The following is a 10,657-nucleotide window of genomic DNA, read 5'->3' on the forward strand; positions in this document are numbered from 1 at the left end:
CAAAGAAGACATCCAACACAATTCACACAACGTGAATTCTAGGAGTAGTTTCTATCTAGGAGTAGTCACTTATCATTTTAGAAGTAGATCAATGATAGCTTGTTACTATTTCTCTGTTGATCAGCGTATTTCTCGAGTGTTCATTCTTGTTTAAGTTCATGTGACTTGTGACAATTCCATTTGATTAATACAAATTCAGCTCCTTTGTTTCTCTGTATTTCTTCTTTACCTAATTGCCTCCAAAGAAGTCCTTAATTTGTTTACGGCATAGAACTCAACCAAGTTTGATTTGTTTTGTATTGTAAAAACTAAGTTTTGTCTGTTGATTGGCTTCTGTCGATTGACCTTAACTAAATTTTTGCTAACATAAATTGGCATGCTTGGTGGAACATTTCTAATTTGGAGTTATGGGAATGAAGAAGTAGATTGATGTATATGGAATCATGCCTTCAAGTGGCATGTTTACATCCTGTGCACCTATGGATGCAAACCGCCAATGGAGTGAGAGTGTTTCCATTGATACAAATTATCAGTGGAATACCTCATATTCCATGTCTAAAGATTGTCAGTGTTATGGTGATGGTTCTACCATTTATTGCCAACATAATGGCATGACAAATGATGTAGAAATAATGATTTGGCGTTGTGAGAATGAAATTTATTAGTGCGGGAGTGAAACTTTGGTCCTAAAAGAATAAATTAATTTTCTTCATAGACAAATATTTTAAATAATTTCATCATCTCCGTATTGTTTGACGCAAAGAGATTTAAATTACTTTGATGAAAAAATTCATCAACTTGAAGGCCAAATTTCCTTAATTGATGAAGAAATTCGATATTGGAGGCAAAAATTAGAAGGCATAATAATGGCTATAAAAAAAGAAATTAAAGGATGAAAATAATGTGGTTCGTGAGGTTAATATACCTATTTTTAGAGAGCCAATTATTTATGAAGTGCCAAGATATGTGACCCGAGAGGTTAATGCACCTACTTGTAGAGAGCTAATTATTCATGAAGAGGCAAGATATGTGGCTCAGGGGGTTGATATACTTGTTTTTAGAGAACCAAGTCATAAAGATGAAATGACTAAGGAAGGTTTTCATAAGCTATTAATGGTTAAAAAAGAAGAACAGCCCATTCTCTAAAAAAATATTAAAAATACATCACAAAATGATTATGAAAATTTACTTGTGAGGCATAATTTTTTGCCAAACATGACAATGAGTGGTGAGCCATTAATGGCTAAAAAAGAAAAACAACGCAATTTCTCAAAAGAATATTAAAAATACATCGTAAAATAATGGTGAAAGTTCATTTAGGGGGCAGATTTTTAGCGAAACATGACAGAGTGATAAGCCATTAGTGGCTAAAATAGAAAAACAACCCCTCCTCTCATGAAATATTGAGAATTAATCACAAACTAGTGATGAAGATTCACTTAAAGGGCATGATTTTAGGCCAAAGATGATTGAAAATTATGAGCAATCCACGTTTGTTGAATGTGAATTTGCTGACATTTTTCATAGTGTCAAAGTTTATGAATTTTTCATGACATTCAATTACGTGAGTTTGGAATCCAACATCCACTTTGGATTAGTGGATCACACAAAAAATTAACCTTCATGACATGGTTTGAAAAACAAAAATGGTTGAAAAATGTTATTTGTAATGAATTCTCTTTGATTAGCTAAAACATGGCTAACAAAGAAAGGTTTTATTTGAAAAAATAAGGGATGTGACTCTCTATCATGTTATCTGACAAAGCCAAAGGTGAGTACCCACCAATTTGTTGGGATCTAGCGATCCCACCTAGGATGTCCAGAGTATACATTCATGCACCAAACAACCCATACACATAATGCCTACATCCACGGAAGAGTAACCAAATTTCACTATAGATGGAGAGAATACAAAGATTACAATGGAGGAGGGAACACTCATCCTCACTCAACTCACAGTCAACTCACCCTCTTACACCGACGGAGCACCCTCTCTCACACAGAGGGCCAATCTATTTTATTCTCTCATTTTGCTCTCTTGGTTTCCCCCCTCACTTGTCTGCTCTCTCTACCTTTATTTATACAAAAATTGGAGAGCCTAAAGTCAAGCTTGCTTACCAACTAGCCACTAAAGAGCTACTGACGACATTGCTGGCAGCCACCAACACAATCACCCTATAATAGGATAGATTAACTGAAAACCTCCATCTCAAATCTGCAGTTGCATTCTTTTCTTCATTTTGTAGCTTTCTTTGACTTCCAATGGCTTCCGCATGCACCACTCCTTACATGGAGCAGAAACCCAACAATCACCCCTTTCTGCTCATGTGGGGTGATGTGTCGTATCAACAACAAAACTTGCTACAAATCCTATCATGCCCAAAACTAGCATAGTCTGCATCTCCACACTGAGATGCCTGCACCCCCTCATCCGAGTGTCCATGGTAGAAGCTAGAGATAAAACACCAGACAAATACAGAGATACAAGAGGTGTAGGGAATCCAACATCCTCATCTCTACTCACACCACCCTTTGATTATCTCTTAAAGAGAGCCCTTGCTCTATCTCACATATCTCTTCCATGCTTCCCTGTCACGAGTGTCTTTACCTACCATGCTTGAACCTGTGTGATCAAAATATCTATCACCCCCTAATTGGATGCCCTACACTCCCTTGAGTGCTCTGTGACACTATAGCTCTTCTCTGAAATGCCACTGACCTGCCATGCACCACTTTGCATGGTCAAAACTGGAGCAACAGAAAACTCTTCGTTTGCTTGGTCAACGTTTTCGATTTTCTTTGCTCGAAGCTTCCATCTGAACTATCAGCATTTGCCTTTTGCACTTCTGAACAACTCCCTAGCGTTTTCACACGTTTGTTGTATGTGCCCTTTGCAATTCCATGCAGTTCCAATACCTCCAAGCTAGGGAATGCAACCTGCAAACCAAACAATTGCATTAACAACCATACTACTAAAAGTAATATAAAATGTTTAAAAAGGAGATTTACTGCTCTAGTGTCATTGGAGCATTCAACTTCTACCATTCACCTTTTCATTGAAGAGACTTTGTCCTGGGTTTTGGATGTGTTCAAATGGTGTCGCCACAGTACTAGTCACATTGGGGAAGACACTCACAAGGCTCGGTAGATCATAAAGTCGCAAAATTTTCAATTGAGTGAACTGAATTTTATCCTCCAAAATTTCAACCTGGCTATCCTCCTCCCTAGCAATTGTTGACATCATTTCACATCCCCTTACTTCCAATTCTTGGAGTTGTAGGATACACTGTGTCATGGACTGCGAGAATAGAAATCTCAAGTTGTAAAAATCATCAATATGTAGAATACTTAATCCTGGAATGTACATCAATCCAATGGGATCTCTCTCTGAAATACGGTTCAATTGGGGTAGACTTTTTAATTTGAGAGATTTCAATAACGGGAATATCTTTGAGTGGTGTTCCGTACAGTCAACCACTTCCAATTCAAACACTTTCTCCAGCAAACTACAATCCATGATAGATAGTTCTTGAAGATTTTGCAGCCTCGAAAGCAATTGTGCTTGAAAAACTTTGAGCAATTTGCCGCAGTGTCGTACATGTACATATCTAAGTTTGGACAAAGACATCGATGAAGGTGGACAGTGTCCCATCCCTTCCAAATTGTCAAGATGCTCAAGTTCTAGCACCTCCAAAGTGGGGAATACAACCTGAAAAGAACTCATTCTTTTAGTTGTAGTGTAATGATAGTAGGAATGGTTATGAGATATATACCTCTCTGTACTTTGTATGTGTTACTTGGAACTTTTTTAACCTTGAATTTGAAATTATTGGAATAAGATATGGTTGCCCATTTCATTTTGTTACTTGAACCAAAAGAAAAATTTGAAAAAAAAAAATCGTACAAATCATTGTAAAAGGTAAGTAGCTTTGGTTTCACCAGCATTCTACTTCTTCATTTTACCTTCTCATTGAATAGAGTTTGCATGACATTTTGGAGGCGTTCCGTTGATGTAGCTGAAGTAGCAATCACTTCGGGGAAGAAACTCACAAGGTTTGGTAGATGATAAAGCCGCAAAATTTTCAATTGAGTGAACTCAATTTTATCCACTGAGCTTTTGCCCTGCCCTTTCTCATCTGCAACAATCATTGACATCATTTTACATCTCCTTATGTCCAATTCTTGGAGTTGCAACATACACTTCATCATGGAATGTGGGAATAGATATCTCAAGTTATCACAGTCATGAACATGTAGAATACTTAATTGTGAAATGTACGTAAATCCAATGGGATCTCTCTTTGAAATATAATCCAGTTGGGGTAGATGTTTTAATTTTAGAGATTTCAAGAGCGGGAGCATCTCTGATTCTTGTTCCTTACAGTCCACCATTTCCAATTCAAACACCTTCTCCAGTAAACTGAAATTTTCTACAGTTAGATCTTCAAGGTTTCGCAGCCTCCCAAGAAATTGTGATGGAAAAACATAGAGCCATTTGCCACAATGTTCTACATGTAGTTTTCTAAGTTTAGAAAAGGAACCCACTAAGATTGGAATGTGTTCCAGCCCTTCCAGATTGTTAAGATAATTGAGTTCTAGCTCCTCCAAGCTAGGTAATGCAACCTGAAAATAAAACTTTTGTCAGTGGTAGTTATAACATGTGTAGGAATGTTTATGGAATATCACTCTATCACTGTCTCTCCTCTTGTAGTCTGCATATATGACCAATAATTTTTACAACCAAAACGTTTAAATGAATGAAATAAGATATGATTGCCTTTTTTTCATTTGGTTATTGAGACCCAAAAAAAAAAAAAAAAAAAAAACATACTAATCCTCAACAATGCAAAGAGAAAGAAAAGAAACAAATGATTGTGTCATTCAACTAAAGAAACTAACTATAGAATAAGCTACGTTGTAATAGTAAAATTTCCATCCATGACCAAATGACAAAACCATTTCTAAAGATCTTAGCTCATTTCCAAACAGAGTGAATGGCAGGGACAGATTTAGGATTTGAGTTTTGGAGGGGGGAAACACATGCAACTTTTCATTGAAAAATTATTATAAAATTTTAAATTTTGATTTATACCAGCACAATAAGGGTTGGTTTGGAGTGTCCTAAAAAAGTGCACTTTCTGTCTTTTTATGAAAAGATGTGCAGAAAAATAAAAAGGTAATGTGATGAAAAAAAGATAAAAAGATAAAAAAATGGATTATATAGGTTATGCCAAACCAAGCCTAAATAAATAATATTACTATTAATCGGACATTCTTTGTTAACATAATTGACAATAAAAATATAGTTAGACATATTTCTTGTCTGCATTAATTTAACAAAATATTAACTATTACAATGTCTCTGTCTAATAAAGTTTACTATTTGAAAATGTTGTAATTGCCACTTTCTATAATACATATAAAAATATCTATGTTAAACTCGACATCAAAACCTTAATTAATATATTTCTCAATAAATATGATCAAGCAACTTGTTACCAAATCATCTTCCATCTTATTACGTAGTTTAGTTTTGAAAATAAATTATAATTGAAAATGTATGTTTTTGAATATAATGATAATCCATTTCAATAAGCGGTATCAAATTTTATTAACTTATTTCAAGAATGTTATGTTGAAATAGATAATATTTTTATTTCCAGACAATATTCTTATTTTTAGAGAATGAACAAACAAAAATAAATGCAAAATAAGATGCATAAGCAAAAGGTGTGATTTATAAAAGAAGAAGAAAAAAAAAACATAAATGACATATGAACAGAAAACAAAAATAGTAATAAACTAAAACAAGTAATAGAATACAAATAACTTTATACAATATAGAAATATAACAAATAATACAAATAACAAATAGAATATATCAATATTTGATAAAACTCAATTTAAAAACTATTTTTAAAATTTTGTAATGTAAATAATTTGGCAGGTGCAAACTATTAAAATTTTGTAAATGTGAAGTACTCTAATTTATAATTATCTTACTAATTACTAGCACAACATATATAATTTTTAGGAAGATTTACGTGTAGGTTCTAATAGATGAACTTATTGTTCATTAAGTCCTTTGGGCAATGTGCCGCAGTGTTGTACATGTACATATCTAAGTTTGGACAAATCGATGAAGGTGGACAGTATCCCTTCTAGATTGTCAAGATGCACAAGTTCTAGCACCTCTAAAGTGGGGAATATTGCATGAAAAGAACTCATTCTTTTAGATACACTTAAAAAGTAAATATTTATGAAATATTTTTAATAAACTCATTAAAGATGAAAAAAACTAGTATATTTTTGTTTTCTTTTTTTTTTTTGTCTTTAGTTAATTGTTTTTTAAATTTTTTCATAAACATTTACTTTTTAGATGCATCTAGAATAGATGTACCTAAAAATAAAAAAGTTTTAACTAAAACTAAAACTAAAAAAATTTCATCAAAGACCAAGAGAAAAAAAAAACAAATATGAAAAAAAAACTCAAAAATAGTTTTTAAAAACTAAACCAAATCGACTGATAATGTCATTTTAGGCATTCCATTTGAGATGTCATGTATAAACCACATGTCAAATTTTAATGTATTTAAGAGACATATCCTTAACAAAATATTTACATTGATATAAATTTATAATTTGAAGTGATAAATATATTATTTTTTAGTTGAGGGGGTCAAGCGAGATTGGGTGATAGTTCAAGAGAGTAAAATGTAATTTATCCTATTGATAAAAGGGTATTTTCATCATAAAAGTTCAAATTGAAAAAAATTAGTAGACAAGGAGAGTTAGATGTTTCAAATTTTAATTGAGGGGAGTAAACTGATATAGTTGATATGGATAAAATGTAAAAAAAATTTTGGCCAATTGATAAGAGAGTAATTACAAATATAAAATATATTTATATCATTAATTAGACTACAAAGATGTAATTTATCCATATTTTTTTGGATTTTTTTTAATTGTCGTGTGAGCATGACTTTAACATGTCATATCCATATCTATGGTTCTAAATATACCATATTAATTATTTGAAAAAAGGAAAAGAAAAATCACACATGAAGTTTATCAAATATTTAGTAATGCTAATCAGAGTTTCCCTATAGAAATTTAGATCTTTTTATTGTATAATCACGTTTTATGACACTGTATTAACTTCTCTTTTTTTCTCCCTAGATTTCAATTTTCACATTTTTTAAAATTTATTCATAGCAAATCTTATTAGAATGAAGAAACAATGTCAAAGTGGAACAATCATAGTTTTGCAAAGAGTAACTGAGATGCTTCCATGGAGTCAGAACCTTGTCCTCATAATAAGAATAGAATGATTACTTTTTCTTATAGAAAAAATTAAGAAAGAACGAAAGAGAGAGAGAAGACCTTAAGAAAAGAAAGACGTGTGGACATACCTTGTGGGGGAAAAGAGATAGGAAGGTAGCATTGTGGTTTTCCATTGACTCTGAAAACGGATTACTGCTATTGAGGAAGAGCCACTTGAGTTGTGGTAGTTTCCGAAGACTCAATTTCTTCAATTGAGGGAACTCAATCTCGTCAATCCCTCTGCAAAAACCTATGAGCATTGGTAGATTGAACAAAGTCATGGATTCTAACGCTGGAAACTCCATCTTGTTTGTTGCATCGTCTTCAACTTTTTTGTTCCAAATAACTTCTTCAATTTTGTCACATTTATAAATATCAAGACGTTTTAGTTTTCCAAAAGAGCCGGTTGGAAGTTGGCAGTGACATATCTTTCTTAAATTGGGTAGATATCTGATCTTTAATTCCTCCAGGATAGGAAAAATATGAGAAATAGTATTAGGTGTATGCGGAACCCATTCCATTGTATTGACAAAATATTCTGGTGTAGCACAATCTTCAATTGCTAGGTACTTCAAGTGTTGGAGTCCTTCAACTCCCTCTCGAAACAATCCTTGCACTGCATCCTCTGAACCCATCCCCCTTAACTCTAGAACTGCACTACTCCCTAACAAAGAATTGACGCATTCTAACGGGATAGTACACGGGCTTTTAAGTTTGAGATGATTTCCGAAACCTGTTATGTGTTCTGCACCAAAAAACTCCTCGTCCTCATGATAACCTATACAAATTGAGAATTTTGCCAATTTGCTAAACAATGGGATTCTTGGCCAACACTCGACATCTTTTATATTAATCTCCAAAGTATTCAAATTGGACAAGGATTCAAACTCTCTCAAGCTTGCATTTTCTCCTCCTTCCTCACCTTCTGGTTCCCAACTGAATCTGCAGTCACCCATGTACAACTCTTGTAATTGGACTAGGGCTGATATGACACCAGGTGCTATTCTTATAAGATTATAACATTCGTTCAGATCTAACAACTTTAAATTAACCAGTCCTCCTATTTCCTCAGGTAACTCCTCAATGTTGGAACCACGAAAGCAGAGGATTTCCAGATTCAATAGCTTTCCAATTACAGATATATTATCGAACTTCTCACAATCATTAAGATGCAATGTCAACAGGTTGCTCAAGAATTGCAGTGACGACGGCAGTAACGAGATGTGTTCCGTGATTGATAGGTCCAAAACTCTGAGTTCTCCCATGCCCTTAAAAAAATTGCTTGGTATTTTTAGCGAACTATTCCAGCATCGTATTTGTAAAAACTCAAGTTTTGAGCATCTCAATCCTCCTGGAAACTCAACAATTTCGCCTGATATCACCGAAATGGAAGTATTAAGCTCATAGGTCTCCTTCTTTGGCCACTCTCTCGATTTGGCACCATGGATTGTCATAAAACCATGCTTATCTTTAGCCGCAATTGATATGGCGACATCGCGCACTACATCGTGCATTTTTATTTGCACCTCCTCATCACCATCCAACAGTAAGTAACAACTTTTAAGTTGATCAACTAAGACATTCACTCTATCTCTTACTTCATCCACTTTGTCGATGCCTTCAAACCACCGCAATCCGATTCCGTATCTAACCAAATCTTCAATAGGAATACCATAGTCTTCTGGAAACAAGCAACAGAGCAGAAATAGCTTCTTGGCTCTTTCATCTTGTAGAAAATTGTAACTAAAATATAGAGCTTGATACACTTTTGCAGGCACTTCTGACAACAAACTTTTTGAACAAGGGGTTCTTAGTTGTCGAAGTGCATCTTTCCAGTGATATTGCTTGTGTTCATTCATAAGTGTACTTCCCATAGTTACGAGAGCAAGTGGTAAACCTCCACATTCATTTACAATATCTTTTGCAAGTGGTAGCAGATCAAGGTTGTCAGCACAATCGCCTGCCTTCTCTCTAAAGAGATGCCATGGTTCATCCCCCACTAGGACTTGAAGTTGGATATACCTTTTATTTTGTATTCCTTTCCAAATATTTCGATTTCGTGAAGTGAAAAGGATCTTACAACTCTTGTTGCTGCCTCCCCCCAGAGGAAATCCCAAGTCCTCTAGATCAAACTCTGCCCAGACATCATCCAATATGACAAGAATTTTCTTATTGTCTAGTAGAAGTCTCTTGCGTAGGAGACTTGCTCTTGCTATCGGGCTCTCCCTGTCATCAAGTTTGAGACCCAACATGTCTGCAATACACCCTTGAACCTTAGTTAGGTCTGGCTCTTGGCTGACAACTGCCATTGGAAATTCATTGAAGAGATTTTTGGTTCTTTTTGCAACTTCTTTTGCCATTGTTGTCTTGCCCATTCCGCCCATCCCGCATATCCCAATCAAGTGGATCCCATCATCTTCCAAAGCCTCAACGATCTCGTTCATGACCAGAATTCGAGAATCAAACCCCTGGAATTCTGTTGTTGTAGGTATAGGTTGTATGCTTGGTGGTGGTGGATTGTAGGATGACTGAATGTAGTTGCTACCCTCACCATGGAGAAGAGCAAGTTCCTGAGTCTTCTTCACGGCTTTCCTGCTCAGTGAGTAACGCAACTTGAGATTTGGACACCACCCATTGAAACACCCCTTTTGAACTTGGGCCTTGTCTTTAATAATTGTCTCTGCCTCTGCTGTGTTGTCACTTGCTTTAGTCAGCCATGCCTCAAGATGAGGTCCAACGGTTCTGACATTGTTGCGTGTTTCATTCACCCCTAGCTGAACCCCTTCTCTTGTCACTTTTAGGCTGTCCAATTGAGTCTCAAGATTTTGAATGTTGGTGTTGAAGCAAAACAGATATCCAAACTGTCGGCCGATTGGAGCAACCAAGTACTCTCCAATTCGCCCCAAAGCTTTCCCCAAAAAGGAGAAACCAATTCCTTCAGCCATCTCTCACTTTTTTCTCTTTTTAATTTTTGGGTTTTTTTCTGGACTTTTTTTTTTTTTTCCCCTTAAGAAATTAAAAGGAAACACAAGATGAAAAGGCCAAAAAAAAAAAAAGGAAAGAAAGAAGAATGAAAGCAAAGAGAGTACAAGAATCAAAAGGAGACAGCAAGAATGAAAGCAAAGAAGCAAAGGGAGTACAATAATCAAAAGGAGACAGGGAGAATGAAATCAAAACAGTACAGCAGGAATAAAAGGGAAACGGAGATGACAAAGTAAACGAAAGCTCTGTTTTCAAGTTGAGTTACCTTGCTTGGTCTGGAATATGAAGAGGAAAGATCAGAAAAAGCGTACAAACTGGAAGCAAATTTCACCGCAGGTACAGATCCCTCAGC

The 10,657-nt window shown here is 35.0% G+C and overlaps 1 protein-coding gene across 2 annotated transcripts; it reads right to left on the reverse strand.

The window, feature by feature from the left end:
- Window positions 1-2,189: 2,189 nt before the first annotated feature.
- On the reverse strand, window positions 2,190-10,318 carry LOC114266083 (putative disease resistance protein At4g27220). 2 transcript variants are annotated; one of them, XM_082898517.1, is made up of 3 exons: window positions 7,413-10,318; window positions 3,964-4,623; window positions 2,190-2,937 (listed from the first exon to the last, which is right to left on the reverse strand). In XM_082898517.1, the coding sequence occupies exons 1-3, from the start codon at window positions 10,266-10,268 to the stop codon at window positions 2,743-2,745; spliced, it is 3,711 nt and encodes a 1,236-aa protein (XP_082754643.1). In that variant the 5' UTR covers window positions 10,269-10,318; the 3' UTR covers window positions 2,190-2,742. The 2 variants fall into 2 exon arrangements, with proteins under 2 accessions (XP_082754643.1, XP_082754642.1); XM_082898516.1 differs by lacking the exon at window positions 2,190-2,937 and adding an exon at window positions 3,017-3,709.
- Window positions 10,319-10,657: the final 339 nt, after the last annotated feature.

This window comes from Camellia sinensis, chromosome 12 (genome assembly GCF_055761805.1).
Source record: "Camellia sinensis isolate YWXY chromosome 12, ASM5576180v1, whole genome shotgun sequence".
NCBI classification, from domain to species: Eukaryota; Viridiplantae; Streptophyta; class Magnoliopsida; order Ericales; family Theaceae; genus Camellia; species Camellia sinensis.

Excerpts from the sequence above, each read along its gene's own strand:
- LOC114266083 (XM_082898516.1), bottom strand. The coding sequence starts at position 10,268 with ATGGCTGAAGGAATTGGTTTCTCCTTTTTGGGGAAAGCTTTGGGGCGA. Across the intron at positions 4,624-7,412 it reads TATCTCTTTTCCCCCACAAG|GTTGCATTACCTAGCTTGGA; the intron begins GTATGTCCACAC and ends TTTTATTTTCAG. Across the intron at positions 3,710-3,963 it reads AAACTCTATTCAATGAGAAG|GTTGTATTCCCCACTTTGGA; the intron begins GTAAAATGAAGA and ends AGTTCTTTTCAG.